At 39.9% G+C, this 19945-nt stretch overlaps 1 protein-coding gene across 2 annotated transcripts in view; it reads left to right on the top strand.

Moving 5' to 3' along the window:
• The window catches only part of PDGFD (platelet derived growth factor D), a 1391507-nt gene that overhangs the window by 1167577 nt on the left and 203985 nt on the right, over positions 1 to 19945 (top strand). For both annotated transcript variants that reach the window (XM_044082930.1, XM_044082931.1), the window contains one exon: positions 10708 to 10906. In XM_044082930.1, coding sequence (XP_043938865.1) covers positions 10708 to 10906 — 199 coding nt within the window. The remainder of the gene's footprint in view (positions 1 to 10707; positions 10907 to 19945) is intronic.

The raw sequence follows: 19945 nt of genomic DNA, 5'->3' as shown, positions 1-19945 counted from the left end.
CTTGTGGTTAGTGAAAACCTGAAGGTACGCTGTGAGGTAGGGTGCACTTTTTCAGTGGGAACCTGAGGGGAAGCCATCAAAGGGGTGGATCTTAACACATCTGATGCCATGCAGGCATCCTGTTCAGATGACTTGGGGGAACCATGGCTTGCTTTTTTTTTTTTTTTGGAGACTTGGGAACTGCTCTTGCCTCTCAGTCTAAGGAATTCTCAAATGTAAGGCCTATGTCTGGGCATGCTCCTTATCAAGACAAACCTGCTAAGAAGAAGCAGAAGACAAAACATTCTACTGTCCCTTCCACCCCTCTGTTGGACTGGGATACTTTTTCCCAGGGTATCATCAAAGCCTTGATGGCTTTAAGGTGTGCAGCTTCTGCTTCTACTGTCCCCTTGCCTGCCTTCTCCTCATCTCCAGTGCTGCCATCTGGGTCTCAGTTGTCTACTTCTGCACAGGCTGCTGCGTTTCAGATTCCTGATTCAGACTGTGAGGATTCTTCTTCGGATGAGGATTCCTTGGCGTACTCCACTCAGATTCCTTTTTCTCTGGAATATGCCTCTCCATATGAGGAGTCTAATGGGGGAGATTCCCCTTTGGAAGAGCTTGCCTTTGGGGAAACATAATAGATGAGGGACTTCTTTAAATGGGACTATTTTCAAATTTCAGAGGAGCAGAAAAGATACTATGTCCTTCTCCAGTTGGAAGCCCCTGCTCCCTCAGCAGTTCCACCAGTGCTTCCAGCTTTCCTAGATGCTTTTGCATAATCCTCTAAAAAACCTGAGTCCCAGGCCCCTGCTCTTAAAAGACCTTACAAGTTTTATAAGGTCCCTGATGACTGTAAATTTCTTTTTAAAGGCCCTTCTGCTGACTCTGCTGTGGTCTTCATTACATCTGACAAATCCTATCACATGTCACCTTCTGCAAACCTCCATCCTTCTGACAAGAAAAGCAAGATTTTGGAAAGATTGGGGAAGAAGATATATACCTCCTCCACCTTAGCAATTAGAGCTATTAATTACCAGACATGCATGTCTGGGTACTCTCTGGCCCTAGTTTCTCAGGTTTCCCAGTCTCTTTCTCAATTACCTGATTCAGAGGCAAAATCACAGATTCTTACCCTTCTGTCTGCTTCCTCCCAGATAACAAGACATTACATCAAATGTAGTTATGATGCTGTGGAGGCATCTTCCAGGGCAGCGACTTCTGCATCTGTACTCAGAAGACATTCATGGTTACACCTTCAGTCACTCCCTGATGACATAAAGGCCAAATTGCCTAATTCTCCTTTGGATAACTCTGCCCTTTTTTGGCACAGCAGCTGCAGAGCTTTTTAAATCCTTGAAAGAAAAGGATAAGGAGCTGCAGGATTTAAAACACTTGCTTGTTTCCCCAGTCCCTAAATTCCATTGGAATTTCCCTACTAAGACTCCTTTTGTCAGAAGGCCTGCTTGCTCGTCCACTTCTGTCTCATCTGGACATAGGGAGAAGAAGTCTTCCCAGGAGACCACTACAGTCAGCAGAAGTCTTCCAGGAGACCACTACAGTCAAAGTCTGTTGCTTCAGCCCCTGCTCTTCAGCAGCCCTTTCAGCCCAGACCAAGTTCTCTGTGACAACCAAGTGCTTCTTCCAAGTCATACTCCTTTATCTCTTCACCTCTCTTTTTCCCTTTCACAACAGATGGAAAACACTCAGGACTCCTGGGTCATTTCCATCATTCAAACAGATGCCTCGGCCCCCATCCAGCCAACTTCATCTGCTCCACTTGCTGCTTTCTCAGCTCTCAGACCAGTGCACCATTCAGGCTGTCCCTCCAGACCAACAGGGAAATGGGTTCTACTCCAGGATATTTCTTGTGCCAAGAGAAGATGGTCCTTGGAGGCCAATCCTGTATCTCTCCCTCTTAAATGGCTTCCTGGTGGTGCCTTCTTTCAGGATGCTAACTCTGCAGTTTCTTCTTCCCCTGATCCTTCCTCAGTCCTTCCTAGTTTCTCCTGGATCTCAAGGATGCCTACCTGCATATGCCTGTTCATCCTCAGTTCAGGAAGTTCTTGCATTTGTCGGTGGGTTCTTTGCACTTTCAGTTCTTTGCTTGCCTTTTGATCTCTACACTGCTCCAAGGGTATTCACAAAATTCCTAATCCCGGTCATTGCCTACCTAAGGGTTAAGAGGCTTCAAGTTTACCCCTACTTGGATGATCTGATCTTCATTGCCAGCAGACCAGCTGTATTAAAGCAAAACCTTGCCCTAGTTATTCCCTTTCTGCAGGGCCTAGGATTTCCAATAAATTTCAAAAAATCCAGTCTAAACACTTTCCAGGATCTCATTTTTCTGGGATGTAGGTTCCGTACGGATCTAAAGATGGTTTACCAGCCTTCAGAAAAAGTCCTCTCTCTAAGGGCTTTCATGGAGTCCCTTCTGTTTCTTCCTTCCATCATGGCCAGGGAATTTCTGAGACTACTGGCGTTAATGGCTTCCACAATCCCCATGCTGCCTTTTGCAAAATTACACGGGGAAGTTCCAGTGGTTTCTAAAGACCATTTGGACTCAACATGCTCCTCTGTTAGATGTTTTGATTCCTCTTCTTATGTGTCTGAAAACAGAGTTGCTTTGGTGGATGTAGCAAGGTAGTCAGAACCCTGGCCATCCACTTCAAGTACCCCAACCAGCTCAGCAGCTCTATACAGATGCCTCAGACTTAGGTTGGGGAACAACTTTTGCTTCCAGGAAGGTTCAGGGTCTTTGGTGTCCTTCTCAACAGAGGGAGCACATCAACATCAAAGAGATGAGGGCTTTGATTCTGGACTTGCAAACCCTTCATCCTCTATCCTAGCCAAGTCCACTCAGGATCTGTACAGACAAAATTATGGTCCTTTGGTACATAAACAAGCAGGGAGACACAAAGTCTTACCTTCTTTGTCAATTAGCCATCAAAGCATGGGAACTAGCTATTCAGTACAAAGTGACTCTGCATGCTGTGTACCTTCCCTCTGCTCAGAATTCAGTGGCAGATGCATTAACCAGATCCATGACACAATCCCACAAGTTGATGCTTCACAGGGATGTGTTCCTGGATCTAGTTAACTGGTGGGGTACTCCAGAAATGGACTTCTTTGCCTCCCCTCTGAACAAACACCTTCCTCATTTTTGTGCCAGGGTCCATCACCCTCAGGCTTGGAAGATGGACAGTCTTTCTTTCTCATAAGGGGATGTTTCTTTATGCATTCCTCCTTCCCTCTAATTCAGGAAGTCCTGTTGAAAATTATGCAGGACAACCCAAACGTCTTGTTAGTGACCCCCTTTTGGCCAAGGCAGCATTGTTTTTTTCTTCTTCTGAAACTAGCCAAGGTCATCACTACAAGTTATCTCACTGGTTGAACTTACTCACTCAGGACAAGGGATCATTGATTCATCCACATCTGTCAACTCTGCAGCTGACCATGTGACCGATCAGCTTTTGATCCCTTTTAGGTATCTCTTTTCTAAGGATGTACTTGGGGTTTTGCAGGAGGCCAGAAAACCCAATACTATGAAATCTTATGTTTCTAAGTGGAAAAGATTTTCTATCTGGTTCCAGAAAAGAAAACAGGAACCCATTTCTACAGGCATTCCTTTAGTACTTTCTTACCTGTGTAAGTTACTTAATATTGGCCTTTCATATTCCTTGGTCAGCGTCCACTGCTCTGCTCTGTCTGCCTGTTTGCCATTGACTCCCCCCCCCCCCTTAACTTCCAGGTTAGAAGTAAAGCTTTTCCTTAAAGGTGTCCAACACATGAAACCTCCCAGGAAGCCAGTTCCTCCTCCTTGGGATCTAAACAGACCCACCTTTGAGCCAGCAGTCTCTGCTTTTCTGAAGTTTTGCACATGGAAGACAGTACTTTTAGTAGCCTTAACTTCTGCTAGAAGGGTCTCTGAGATTCAGGCATTTATGGCTTCAACACCCTTTTTTGTCTTCTACAAGGACAGAGTATCTTTGAGAAATAATCCATCTTTCATGCCCAAAGTGATGAATGAGTTTTCTCTTAATAAGTCCATTCAGTTGCCCACTTTCTTTCCTTCACCTCATTCTCCTAGTGAGAGGGTGCTGCATTCTTTGGATATGTACAGACAGCTCAGATTTTATCTTAACAAAAAACGTCTATCAGGAAGTCTGATCAATTCTGTGTCCTTTCATCTCTGGGCTTTTCCAGTCTCCAAATAAATTATTTCTTCCTGGATCTCTAAGGCCATTGTATTTTGCTATGACTTCTATGGGAAATCATTAACATCTTCAGTTAAGGCCCATTTGACCAGATCTTTTGCTTCCTCTGGTGCTTTCTTCAAAGGTCTAGATGCTCATTCCATTTTGTAAGCTGCTACTTGGTCATCTGTTCATGCATTTACAAAACATTACAAGCTAGACACTGTCTCCAAATCCAGGGCAGGATTTGTTAGGGCAATTCTGCATGGATTTGTAGAAAATGCCTATGCATTGTCTTCCTCTACTCCTTCCTCCTCCCTGAGTTCCTTATGAGCTTTTACACTCTCCCATATGTAAAAAGTGCAGGAACATTGAATAGAAGGACATAGAATAGTTTAAAATCTTACCATAGTCATAGATGTCCTTCTCTTCTATGTTGCAGTATTCTATCCATCCTGCCCTCCCTCTACTACTTGTTCTTTCCTAGAATGACTCCTTGTGTTGTGGCCTTGCATTACTTTCCTCATGGGGCTACCTTATTCTGAGGATGGTACGTGTGGACGTCACTTTTATGATTGATGTTCTCAGTGACTTTGTACGATATCCCATGTATTGGCAGTGGCAATAAAATTTTGTATACAGGCTGGGTGTCAGGTCAGCTGGCAGAATACAAACCCATATGTTAAGAATTCTGCAACACAGAAGAAGAAGGACATCTATAACTATGGTAAGATTTTACACAACTATTCTATCTTGGTCTTACGTAATCTCAGATCTGTTTCTGTGACTGCTCATTATGTGCTCTTTTTGCTGAGAAACGTTTACTGCTATATGGAAATATCCAAGGAATTGTTATGGCTAGGCCTGTATAGGCCCTCGGGCCAATAGCCTAGTACCAGCTTATGAACCTATGGTATCCTCCATAAAAATGTGGATTCTTGCATGAATTTTTGTAAATCTTTATACCTCTATACTGTTTCTGATTGAACCAGCTCACCTTGCCTAGATGATAAATATGTTTTGAGTAGATGCCTCCCTTTCTTTCTTTACATTCTTACATCCCATCAAATGGACAACGTGAGATCTGGGGCCAGACAGTGAACTATTTGCATAATGGATAAGGTGTTTACTTCACATTCAAGAAGTACAGGGACTGATTTTCATTAAGGGGAAATCTGGTAGGCTTAAAATGGTCCATAAGGGCAGCTAGTCTATTACTTACCTACCTATGATTCTGTTTGTTGACCCTTTGGAAAAATCTGAATGCTGACTAGTATCCATACTACAGATCTTATAGCTTCGTGAAGTAATAATGTTTCTGCAAATTTCTTTCCAGCAGTTATCTAAGCATTTCTTGATATGCTGATATCAAGAAATAAAACAAAGTTGGCAATTTAATCTGCAGCCTTCTTCCAGTGAATAGATGAGTTGGTGCGGGTCTGAGTTCTCAAAACATGTTACCTTTTTTCCCCAAAGGTATGAAATGACAATTGTAAAACAGATTACTCCTCTATTCCAAAAGTATAAAATTACAATTCTAAAACAGATTACTCTGCTTTTCCAAAAGTATGAATTGACAGTTCTAAAACACATTACTCCTCCATTCTGGAAGTGTGAAATGATAGTCATAAAATAGATTACTCCTCTATTCCAAAGGTGTAAAATGAGAGTCATATTAATTGCTGCCTATGTTCTTTTTTCAACAGATGTTCAACATCTGAATGATTTCCATTATTTGTCTGCAGACAAATGACTTAATACTATGTGCTTAAACTTCCTTTTTTGGTCAAACTTTTAGAATTCCTGACTTGTAAACAATAAACCATTATCTGGTTTGACAAGATGAGGTATTCCTTATCTTGAAAATATAGAAATATAGACTACAATGCATGTTTAACATTTGTAGTATCAGTGCAATCACTTCTGGAAACTTAGCAAATATATTTATGTACATATGCATGTGTGATTGCGTAGACACACACACACACACACATATATATATATATATATATATATATATATATATATATATATATATATATATATATATGGGTCTAGGACAGTCTACCGAAAGACTGTTTCACCAAAAGTGAAACGGGCTGTCACAGTTTCGCGAAAGCACTTTTTATCAAAAGTACAGGGAATCGGGAGGAAGTGGTAGTGGGCGAGATCGGACTACAGTGGGGATAAGGGAATATTCCCTTTTTCCCACTGTAGTGCACTGTCAGAGTGAGAATATAAAAGTAGGGGGTGTGGGGAGTGCAGGGGGCAAAGCCCCCCTGCGTAAACATGGTGTGTGTGTTTTGTTTTGTTTTTGTGTGTGTGTTTTACCTTTCGTTTACCGAAACTGCTTTTTTGGTGAAAGCAGTTTCGGTAAATGGTGTTAGGGTTGGATTCGGACAGTTGGTCTTTCGATCAACTGTCCTAGATCCATATATGTGTGTGTGTGTGTGTGTGTGTGTGTGTGTGTGTGTGTGTGTGTGTGTGTGTGTGTGTGTGTGTGTGTAATTTCTTTAAAATGAAATATGTGCCTGCTCTATTCCATGGCAATAGATGCTCTTCACTTATAAAGAAGACCAAATCTAGATCAATTATCATTTCTTTCTTTCTTCCTTACTTTATATACCAGTTATGCTTCTTAGTTACATCTCTGCATTCTGTTTGCCTTAACTGTTGCTCACTTCTGCTCTTGGTAGCTGCTGTTCCTTTCCTTGCAGCATATTTCCTGGCATAGTGTCTGAACTTTTCTAACTGTGCTATTGTGCTAGTAACAGCCCTATCATATAAACAAATCTGCATATTCATATAGTATAGCTTCCTTGTGAGTCTGCAAAATATTTTAGATTGGTGTGTGATTGTGCGACTGTTTCTATATACACATATGCTTTATTTGTAACTGTGTGTTTTACTATAAAAATCTTCTCACAAGCCAAACATATTAAGTGAGTTAACTTTTTTGCTCAGTGCAACTATCTAAAAAAAGATGTTATACTTTTATTTATATTCATGTCAATATCTTTTTACCCAATGGCTTTACTTAGTGCCTTGAATGTGCCAGGAATGTGAATGTTAAGTTCCTTTTAGCTGCAATAATTTAAAATAATTCTGCTGATGAAAATCTTATATTCTGCAACTGTGTCTAATTTAAATGTGATACTCTGGTGATTAATTCTGAGTTTTTCCTTTTTATTTTGGCTGATTATTGTGCTGCACTTTTTCATTTTTCTTTGGATTTACCGCAAGTCTTTCTATCTTAGGAGTGCCTATTTGTTGTCATATTATGAATAAATGCCACGCAGATTATTTTGTACACGTTATTATTTGAAAGGAAGTACAAAAGCATTCTTTCAACTGCAGTTTCTACATAGGAGGCTTGGATATATACTACTTCATGCGTGTACATAAGTTTGCTATTAAAAGGTTAAGAATCAAATACTAGACTAGAGCAATGACTGCATTGAACAGATGAAACATGGAATGCCAAAAAAAAAGATAATTTCATAAAATAACATGAATCCTAAAACACCCTACTGCTGGACCCAGGAGCAAGTGGTAACATGGGTCTGGAAGCATGGCAAAGTTGGGCATTCTGTATTCGTGATTCAGCATGCCAAATATCAGTCTTCCAGTTTTGGACATGGTGTAGTCAAGTATCCAATACCTCTTTGCAGACCATTTTAAGTCTAGCCAGTTTCCCTTGTGCTTGAAATAGCCTATCCCATTTAGCTATACATGGGCCTTATCCATCCCGTGGTTGATACTTCTATATTACCCCCAATGAGAATAAATGGAATCATATCATAGATAATCTGAGGGGACCCATGCATGGGATAAAGCATTTAGGATCTGCCTCTGTCCATTAGTAATACAGGGGGCAGTCCTGGGGTAACCATCTAACATGGTGACTGCCAAATACTGCAGGTAAGAGCATTCACATGCTTTCCCTAAAGTTATAATAAAAATGATAAACAGCAGGACTACAGCTACAGATGCTACTTAGTCTAATGGTGTACACAGGCAAGTGCCTCTGTGGCTACAGGTGGCTGCTAAATCCACCTGTATCATCGTCATCATCATCCTCATTTTCCTTTTCATTATCATCCCGTACAGGTAGATTAGCATCTTATAAGTGAAAACAGTCATCCTTTCATCTTCGCTTGGTGCTGTATGTTCACTGCCTAGATACCTAAAATAAATTTAATAGAACTAGACTGGATAATTCCATAGTCATCCTACATGTTATGGGCTTCTCGTCAGACTGACAGCATATATCATAATGATTTGCATGACTGTTTCATCAATAGTAAGGTATAATTAGATGGTCACATCAACCTTTGATATTTGTAGTAGGATGTGGAAAGATGCCCATGATCCACTATTCTTTGAATCATGCCATTGGCCAGTCTTGTAGATTAGTGAAGAAATGTGACATTTAAGGTATCAATTTAATTGGTGAAATGTTGAAAAAATTAGCTCATGTAGATGACGTATTACTTCTAGCTAGTAATTCTCATTGGTCTGATCAGTAGAATGCTGGAGGTTATAAAGGTATACAACAGGTGTTTAGTTTGTAAGCATAATATCACTACATCTGTTTTCTGAATTGTTAACGGGAGATTGGAAAAAACATATTAAACACATTGACATTGACACATTGACATTGACATTGACTGACACCAGGATCTGTTATATTTATAGATCTGTGGATTTTTAAAGACTAGGGACTTTTCATGGAGAAAATTTTGAATAATGAAAAAATATATATGGACTTATATTGTGGCTTTGCTTTGTTCTGTCTTTTGGGTAATGGCAAATAAAATGATGACAAATGCATTTCCTAATCTTCAAAACCTCCTTTTCATGCTACCTGTGTTGTTGCACTCAACTGTTATTATTTGGGAAAAGGAGCCTAGCATCATTTGTTATAACAATGTTGATATTGCTATTGGAAGTAGGTGGTTTTACATTCCCAAATATTTGGGTACTGCATGCTACTCCTCTTAGAATTTTGTGAGTATGATGCAGCTGTACTCCCCCATGGATCATGCTAGACTCTACTGGGAACATCAGAAAGACACTCAATTTGCCAGTTTGAACTATTTTCTGCTGTCAGTTAGCGTGTCTCCTTTTTTGTGTGGTTGTAGTTCTTCTACAGAGACTGAGGCAGAGGACTAAGTTTTGCTTTAGTGTAGACGCAGTTGAGTTATTGCTGTCTAAACCTCTCTGAAGATAGGAGGACAGTAACGGGCATGGCAGTGTGTCCTTATCTGTCTGATTGTATGGTCAAATATTTTGAGATGATGGTAGAGCATATTGATAACCTCCAGGGACCTTTCCTCTCAGCATGTTACTTAGCTTAATTGGCATAAGTTAGTGGCAATCCTCATAGTATTTGTGATTCGTCCTCCCCACTGTGAAACAGTTAAGGTGTTGTGGTCAGATTTGCTGGAGGATAACTACTGGTTTAAAACAAGGGACTCCGATCTTAGGCTGCTGAGCTTGTAGAAGACCTCTGCTATACTTGATTTCTTTTAGTGTGAGCATGAATTTATGTGGACCTCTGAAGGGGTTTGGTAAAAAAGGTTTAATGTTCAAGAACTTCCCACTCCTAGACTAACATCAGTCCAGCACAGACATTAGCCTAATATGTATTGCCCACTTTTGTGCATAAAGTGCTGCTATCTAGGTTTCTATGGTCAATGCTCCAACTAATGTCAGACTACTGATGCTCACTTGGGTCACATGTTCAAGTACGTTGAGAACTTCAAACCTTTCAGAGGACTTGTTAGGATGAAGACAGAGGTGTGGTTACAAGTTACCACAGAGTCATGATGTGTATAGCCTGAACACCATACCCTCTAATTTTTCAAGGAAGTAAAAAGTATTTTCTCTAAAGTCATCTCCTAGTTGGAGTGTTTATTTGTTATAAAATGGTAGAGTCAAGAGAATCATTCCACAGTAGATTCTTGGAGAAGAAAAGCAATTTATTAATTATGTAGATACAGTACTCATTGAGGTAGGACACGTGGAGTAATGTGAAAGACATGTTTAAGGTACAGTCCTGATTCCAAATTTGACAGATGCAGTCACATCCTACTTCTAATTGTGTTTATTTATATTGTTATGATTTTTATACTTGCATAGGAGCCATGTGAGGGGGTTGATCTCCAAGGTTCCTAGGGGATTGTTTTCTAATGTCCTTTAGCTATTTTTATTGCTACTCAGTAGATGTTTATTTTATCTCTTGTATAGAACCAAATGTAATGCAAAGGGCCACAAAAGCAACTTAATGAAGCTTGTTTTTATTTTTATTTTTTATACCTAGACTATGACAGAATTAAGTATTCCTGGTGCACTTGGCCTGTTATACTGGTTACTGTTACATTGTTGCTGATTTTTTTTAAATTTCTTGTCGATTTTAATATTAAATAAAGTACATTAAGTTGCAAATATGGGGACACAGCAATCAGATTTTTTGAAATTTTGAACACGTGAGTTATTTTATTTCTACCATATTTATTCTTAATATTAGGAGACATCCATCCCATTTTCTTCAGTAACTGACCCACCACAGCTTGCAGAAGTCCTGGACCAGACTGTTGCATCATTTAATACTTTGGAAGAACTATTGAGACACCTTAATCCTGATTCCTGGCAGGAGGACTTAAATAATCTTTTTGGAGAAACACAGTATCTTGGCAGGAGTTTTCGTCATGGAAAAAAAAGTAAAGGTATGCATTTTTGTTTACCAATGAGCCAAGAAACATTTTTTAATTACCTTGAGCATATTTTTATAGAAAATATGGAGGTGCTGCACTTTGCAATGCCTAATTGTTAATTTTCAATCAGATAAATAAGTGATATTTTTTTATTATTAAAAGTATGTTGACCAGGATCATGTATATGCCAAATGGCCATCCATAGTACTTGTACCATAATAATCCATTCTTCATTACATTCTCTTTTGCCTGTTTATTACTAAATCTTAATTTTAATCAATCTCCTCTTCATAATACATTATTTTAATGTAGGACTGTTTTCTCTTTAGAAATCAGACAGTTGTCTCTTGATTAACAATAAAACATTTAATAAAATGTTCACATAATTTGCTGCCAGTTATCTAACAATTAAGCAATAATCCATGACTGGGTGTGAGTATATCAGGATTTACCCATGTCTAGTAGAGTTTGATTACAAGGGCAAAGCCCAAGTGATAAAGCCATCTGTAGGTATGTCCTGATATACCCACACCCAGCCATAGATTATTGCTGTTATATAGTGACCTTATTTAAGAATGAAATTGCTTACCTTTCATAAATAATGTCTTTGTAATGGCATTGTGCAGTTTCTCCACCGTTTTCCTTGTTTACTGATGTTTCAATGCTTGCATAGTACATCAATATGATAGAGGAAAGGCAACAGATAAGAGAAACTCTCTATTGCTGTTTTTTGTATTTATTTTAACGCCAAGATTTTTCCGAAGGACGGTACTAAAATACAAGAAAAATCAGGTACATTTCTGATTGTTTAGTTTTGCAGAATGCTCCTTATTTTTCTAGTTTTGCAGAATGTACCTTATTTTTCTTGTATTTTGCTGTGGCCCTCATCATATAAGTCAAAGCTCAGTTGGATAAAATGGTGCAGCAAGGTGTAATTTGTCCATTCACAGAACCAACTGAATGGGTGTCGTCCATGGTAGCAGACCACAAAAAAGTCTCAGACAAAATCAGAATATGTATTGACCCAAGAAATTTGAACAAAGCATTAAACCACATCATCATATGCGTACAGTTGAGGAAGTCACAGCCCTAATAGCGAATGCCACTATTTTTTCTGTCTTAGACACAAAAAGTTCATTTTGGCAAGTGATGCTTGAGTGCAAATCTTTACTACTGACTACTTTCAGTACCCCATTTGGAAGATATAGATTCCTCAGGATGCCATTTGGAATAAATTCTGCAAGTGAAGTCTTTCAGCATGCAATGGAGCAATTTTTTTGGGTTATCCTTATGCCATAATAGTAGATGATTTATTGATTGGAGGCAATGGTGAAGCAGAGCATGACAGACACCTCAAGAAAGTTCTAGACAGAGCATGTGAAGTGACCTTGAAGCTCAGTCTTCTGAAGTGCAAATTCAGACTACCAGAAGTTACATATGTAGGTTATTTATTTACTAGCGCTGGCTTGCGAGCAGACCCATCCAAGCAAGCAGCCATTCTGGAGATGCCAGCACCAGATAATGTTGAAGCTCTACAATGTTTTCTTGGTAAGGTCAACTATTTACACAAGTTTATATCAGACTTCAGTGAGTTGACAGCACCTTTAAAAGAGATGAAGTGCAAAAATGTTACATGGTCTTGGTTGAAACAGCGCCAGAGAGCATTTGAAGGCCTTAAGCAGAAAATTGCCTCCCCACCTACATTAGCATTATATGATGTCAGTAAATCAATAACTCTTTCTTGTGATGGTTTAAAGTTTGGTCTTGGTGCAGTTATTTTTCAAGAAGGCAGACCAGTAACCTATGCATCTAGAACTCTTACCAAAACTGAAATGCGATATCCTCAAAACTAAAGAACTTTTGGCAATAGTATTTGCATGTTCAAAGTTTCATGATTATATCTATGGTCAAGCTATTCAGCTCTAGTCCCTAGTTTAATGAAGCCTATGCATTCAGTTCCAGCAAGATTACAAAGAATGATGCTTAAATTGCAAAAGTACAATTTCAAAATGGTCTATACTAAAGGCAGACTTCTTTATCTGGTGGATACCTTATCAAGATCACCCAGAAATATAACAGAACAGCTTAATGTAGAGAATTTTGACTTTGATGTCAAGGAAATGTGTAATTTTTCTACCACAAGACTTGATGAGCTGAGAGATCATAGAAATACTGTTCAAGTTTTGCAGACGCTCAACCACTACATCAGTATTAGATGGCCATTGAAGCAATCTAGTGTACCACCTGAAGTGCAAACTTATTTTCCTTACAGAGATGAGATGTTGATGGAAGATGGCATTATTTTTAAAGGTCCTATAATTGTTGTTCCTGCCTCCTTACAATGTGAATATACCTATGTTTTACATCATGGTCACTTAGATTCAGACTCTACCAAAATAAGGGCGAGAGGACAAGTACTTTGGCCTTCTCTAGTAAAAGACATTGATAAAGTACTTTCTTCTTGATCAGTATGCAATAGTTCTAAACCGCATTTGCAAAAAGAACCACTCCACCTAAGTCAAGTTCCTGAACTACCTTGGTCAAGAGTAGCCACTGATATAGTTGAGTTGAACAATCAGCATTACTAAATTTTGGTAGACTCTTATTCGAACTGATTTGAAATTGATTTACTTCCTAATCTAACATCCGCTACTGTTATCACCAAGTTGAAACTTCATTTCTCAGTCCATGGTAGTCCACACAAAGATATTTCTGACAATGATACCCAATTTACCAGTCAATCGTTTAAAACATTTGCAAAAGAATGGGAGTTTGTACATGTTACTAGTAGTCCAGAATATCCACAGTCAAAAGGACTAGCTGAACTTGCAGTACAGAGAGCAAAGCAATTATTAGAGAAGTCAAAGCATGATGATACTGATGTCTTTTTGAATTTACTCAATCTCAGAAACATACCCCGTGACAATATACTTGGCTTGCCTGCTCAGAGACTTACAGTATATCTAGGCAAACCAAAACAACATTGCCTATCAGTTCCAGTTTGTTGAGGCATAAAGAAAAGAACAACAGAACAATCAGAGCCCAGCTATACAGAAAGCATTCTTTCCAGAAGTGCAGCTATGATAAATTGAGCAGATTTCTTCGTTCATTGAAAGAAGGAGAGACAGTGAGGATAAAAATGGCAAGAGATTTCAACTGGATTGGTCAAGTAACAAGTGAGTGTGCCGAGCTGAGATCCTACTTTGTAGAATCTGAGGGTGTGGAGTACAGGAGAAACCACAGGCATCATCATCTTGTGTCAGATTCGATATCACAGCATTGTTCCTGTGATACAGACTCTAGATCTCAGAGCAATCCAGATAATGTTCCTGTTGCAGAAAGTGTCTTAACTTCTACTTCTATTCCTGATGATGTTCCTGATATCCTCAAAGTTGAGCATTCAGCAGAGACAGTCCAAGTTGCTAGACCTAATTCTATTTTTTATGTGACACGATTTGGTTGTATTTCCAGACCTAGTGTGAAATACACAGCAACCTGGACATAAATGTCTGTATGTATTTATTTCTGTATAATCGCATTTCACAGAATTATGTGTATCAATTGCATGTCAATTAATGTAATCAATAATGCGTGACTCATTTCTCAGAGAGGGAGGATGTAGAATAGTGCGTGTGCATTGTACCTTTAAGAAGTGTTTCAAGGACAGCACGTGCATATAAACAGCAAGCACATGCTAGCTTCAGTGTCATTTTGAGAGTGCAGTCAGAGAGTGAGCATGTATGAGTGCAATAACTAGTTTGTTTATTAGTTTATTTAAGTTAACATTATTAAGCCTCAATCCTCATGTGTTGGTATATGATAAAGCTGCTTGAACATAACCCATGACTGTTCGTCTGTTTTATCCTGACTGGACAAGTGACAGAAGTAACAGAACCCATGAATGTTCGGCTGTTTTATCCTGACTGGACGAGTGACAGAAGTTAAACTTTTTAGCTTTCTCCTAACCCATCAGAAAGCTAGATGGTTACCAATCAAAACACATGCTTCCTTGCTATTGTCATTGATTACTCTTAATCCTTTACACATTTATTTTTATGTGTTTATTTATTATTTGTTTACCAGGAAAGTCTGACTTGGAACAAGCCAGTTTTCAGTGGAGACCCAGGGAGAAATGCTCCACACACATGTCTTTGTAATGTGGGAGGAAACTGGAGCACCAGAGGAAAACCACAGGAATGCAGGGAGGACATGCAGACTCTGCACAGAAGGCATCCCTGCTGAGAATGGAACAGGAGAACCTTTTGGTGTGAGGTGACAACCCAAACCGCTGTACCGCTGTGCCATCCACATGAATAACTGTACGCCTCTTGTACAAATATTAGCTATCAATGTAGTTTGATATGGCCTTACAGACAATAGTGCCTTTGCATTAGATAGATGTAGCATCATTTTAGCATTAGATGAAATGAGCTTCCACAAGGAAGTATTTATAAACTGGAATCACCTTCCAGTGGGTGTACAGAATGACAGTAACTGAAGTTCATTCAGAACAAAGCTACAGCTGTACCTTAAACTGCCCTCAATATTTAGCTGTTATCCTGACAATGGGTAATGCTCAGGGAGCCTGCTTCATACTGTTAATATCTGACTTTATTCCTGTGATATTCACCACATTAAATAGCACTATACTTGTAAGTATTAACTGTGCATACATGCATACAGTACTGTATCATACAAACTCGGACTTCTTGTTTTCTTTCTGTACTTTGCTTGCTCTCTAGCAAGCATTTATTGTAATCAAATATGATAATGATAGTCACATCCAGCAATGTTTAGATACATTCTTGATATTCGCATTTTAATGTTTTCTCTTTGTTTTTATGCTCTCTTTATGCATATTTTGCTTCTGGACTGCATCCATGAAGAAACACTGTCACTGAGCACCTGTCAAGGCTAAGCACAAGAAAATCTATACTGATGCTGGTAACTGACCACCAGATCTTAAAACTGGAGGGCAGTGTAGCATGCCTTTTGATGTGCTTATTGAGCCTGTTCTGATTCTGGCCACTAGATTAATCCTATTACATTCCACTAATCTTCATGAATCAGTACATATTTGGTTTATCAAAAAATATTTTTGGAAAAAAAATCCTGACAGCATAATATAATTATACGATACCCCTTACTGTTTAAATATAAATGTGTAGTACAACAAGCACAGGAGCTATGATATGTCCCACCATTATAGCTGATAGTACCACACAATCTATCTGATTGTTATTTTGCCCTCCTTGTTGTGGCAGTGGTATTGTAGAGGGAAGCATTGCTAGTTTCAGTCTTTTGTTAAAGGCAAGTTTTTTAGAATTTTTTGTTGTGGTTGGGTTTATAACCTAAGCCATTTCTCCCTTTCATTTTGGTATAAAAGGCCCTTTATTTTCCTTTTTTCATGTGTCTCTACAAATAGTCTTGAGATGTCTGGTCTTGTCTGTCATTACTGTAATAATACTAAATCTGTCTCTGAGGCCATTTATTGCACTGCAATGAGAGCTCTAAATTCCTGTTTCTTTGAAGTATAAAACTGTATAATGGCAAACTAAATCTGATGAGTGTCAAAACAGAAACTTAAAGTCTAATGCGGTGTTTACAGCCATAGCATCCAATGATCAGCTGCACAGTACAAATCTTCAACCAATCAAAACACAGACATATCCTTAATGGTACAATAAACATCAAACAGTCATTTAGTAGTGCCTGGTACATATATGCAGATGTGACTAGTGCACCACTAGTAACCCAGGACATAATTCATAAAGTATGCCAAGACTTTGAGATGTAGGGTACAGAGAATTAGGTATGAAATAATATGTGGAACTTACTGTAGAAGAATCCCCACTCAAAAAATGGATATTACTCCCCTAAATTTATGAGGGTGACTGCAGATACAGTGCAATAAATGATGACAACCATGCCATATTCTGGCATTGTGCCGTGTGCTGTTTTTAGCCAGAGCACTCATTAGGCAGGAACATGATGATTGTTTCAAGTGACTGCATAAAAGCTTCATGCTTGTATATCTTATGTAGAGAAATGGAGGTATGTTGTGCTAGAAGGCCTCTGATACCCCTTCAGACTCAAGCAGTAACAACTGTGTAGGTTCAGGCAACTTAAAGGGTCAACCACCCATCTGGAGCTTACAGCAGTTTCTGGTTTATATGCTGTGTCATGTGAGTACATATTCATAGATGCTACAGAACTAACTAGAGCAGACAGCAGTGATGTACACTTTCTATATAGTTTGCTACCTGCCATATCTACTTGCCACAGTGGATGCGGCACAAATTGCAGCCTGGAATCGTACCACTGAAGATTACCTGCTTATAGTTAGTTTGGTGTAGATTTTATTCCTTCATTTGTTCGGTGGTATGTGACAACAGGCTGCATCATTACCTTGTGCAAAGATCATCTAGGTAGTAGCTGGGATGCCAACACTTTATGGTAATTTGATGTGATTTTTGAAAAGGACTACATAACGCTCTGCAGTCACCAAAAACACTAGTAGAAGAAGTCTATAATAGTGTATACAGGAGGAGAAGAAATATAATTTAGCATGTATTTCAAAAACTTAAAATAAAATTCTAGTGCCTTGATGATTCTGGAAGAAACGTGTAGTATACCCTAGCTAATGCATGGAAAATATTCACCACGTCACATATTGCATAGCACGACCCACAACAGCCTCATATCACAAACTATGGCTTATCCAGATTATCCACATGAAGAGCAGAGTAATTAATCTTCACATCTGTGACAACCAGGAAAACATTTCAACAGATGTCTGTAGCAGAAGTGTGACAAATGAATGCAGCATATTCTACGATTGAGTAAACCAGTGAAAACTTCAGCTAGACAACAAACATTAAAAGCTGCATTTTTTTTTTTTTTTTTTGCATGGGGCAAGCCTAACAACCCCATATCCTCTTAATTAAATATACAAGCACCATGGTCATACAACTGTGGAGGAAAAGTGAAATGTCCAAAAACTTGAATAATTCCTGGTGCCTTAAGAGAAACTATGCTAGCAGTGATTCTGTATGTGAAACAGCAATGGACAAGTTGCAGCTCATGTACTGCACTCCGTGTGCTGTATCCCTGCCTGCTTTACACTTACCAAAGAGTAGGGGAGACATAAAACTACGGTTATATGTAATACAAGGGATCAGAGTCTGCAACTCATGATTTTTCAATCAGTGGATGGACACACAGTGCAAGGAAGCCACAGCCAAGCCCACGTGCCAAGTAAGTCCCTCAGTATCTTTCTTGAACATGATTATCAGCAGAAACAGTGCTGGTTCTAACATTGACAGCACTCAGCTGATGGTCTGTCAGATGTCCTTCAAGAATGCAACTGCAGTCATAACATATGGATTGTCCTGCCTCAGGCAGCCCTCAGTCGGCCGGATTCCAAAGTCTGGGTCCGATGTCGGCTGATGTCGCATTTCTCTCCGACGTCGGGGTGGCTGGAGTATATAAGCATCAGCCGACGCCATCTTCTTCAGTCTTTCTTGCCGTGCGGTGCCCGAAGCAGAAGCAGTTCGCAAGTGCCGGTCGGTCAGCTCCTGTATTCTTCGAAACCGAAGTCATCAAAAAGCTAAGTACCCCGTTGGGGACCTTTTCTTGCCTCAGCCGATGTCAGAAATTACTGAAAAAGTAAATAATTGTTTGTGTTGTGGTAAACAAATACCTCATAAGGATTTCCACTCTTACTGCCTCCCTTGCCTTGGCCCAGACCACGACGTCTCGGCCTGTGTCGCCTGTGCTCGCTTCAATAAGCGCACTCTCAGGCAACGGGCGGAGTTCGCAGAAGACTTCTTCAGCGACAAATTTCATTATACAATGCCGTCGGAACAACCGACAACGCAGACTCCTAAGAAACGAAAAGACCGGGACCGACATCCTCGGCCCGCATCTTCCACCGACACCACAACAAAACTAACCGCGAGTGCCCCGGTTCCCTCTGAGTCGGTTATTCCACCGCTCCGAACCGAAGACACCGCTTTACCGATACCTCCGATACCGGAGGCCACTCCGATGCTAGTTATTGATTTTCCTCCGGATACCGAAACCGAGGAAATGCCCGAGACCATTGCTGTTGATAAGGTCACTCCTGCACGTGGAGCAGCTAGGCCTCCCATGTCCATGTCTATCAAGGCCTACACACGTGCTAAGGCAGCCAGCAAGTCCAAGCATCTTACTGCTAAAACCTTACCTCAGCCTACTCCTGAAACACAAATCATGTCTGTGGCAGCAGATTTAATTTCCCTAATCAGAGGTTCCCAGGCCCATCCTGAGAGAGAATCCCAGCCTCCTCCTGACAAAAGGCCCAGGGTTGAACCCTCTGACCCTCTTCCTTCAGATGAAGATTCTGAGGACTCGGTTCGCTCCGAAGGCCAGGAAGAGCCCTTCCAGACCTATGAGGATTCAGATGCAGAGGACTCTATTCCCTCAGCCTCCCCTCCTGAGGATATTTCTTTTGGGGAAGTTCTGCATTCCATGAGGGAGCATTTCAAGTGGCAAGGCCAGGAATATTCTGATTCCAGAAAGCGCCTTCGAACCTTCCTTAAAAAGCCCCAGCACAGACCCTTAGCTATACCTCCTGTGCTTGATGTTTTGGATGATTTGTATTCTGACTCCAGTGTCACCCCTGATACTCTTCCTCCTGCCCCTGCCAAGTCTGACAGATACTATAGGGTTCCAGAAACCCATTCTCATTTCTTTAAGGCCCATGCTGTTGATTTAGAAACAATTTCCCAGGGGCCTAAAGGGGTTTCAGCTACCACCTCCAAAAATCCTTTGCCTTCTAACAGGGAAGCAAGGTCCTTAGAGAGATGGGGGAAGAAGGTTTACACCTCCACTACTTTATCTATGAGAGCTCTCAATTGTCTCTTTCACATGTTTCAATATCAGGATTTCCTGTTAGATGATTTACAGAAAACATTGGCCTCCCCTGAACCCTTAGATAGGAAGTCTTTGCAGGAGACTGTACATAATGCTCAACAGGTTAGCAATCACTTTCTACAGTGTGGATATGAT

The sequence above is a fragment of the Protopterus annectens genome, chromosome 9.part0 (genome assembly GCF_019279795.1).
Source record: "Protopterus annectens isolate FY-2018-M chromosome 9.part0, PAN1.0, whole genome shotgun sequence".
NCBI classification, from domain to species: Eukaryota; Metazoa; Chordata; order Ceratodontiformes; family Protopteridae; genus Protopterus; species Protopterus annectens.
Note: the sequence above shows the minus strand (reverse complement) of the source record. Positions and strands in the feature narration are given on the sequence as shown.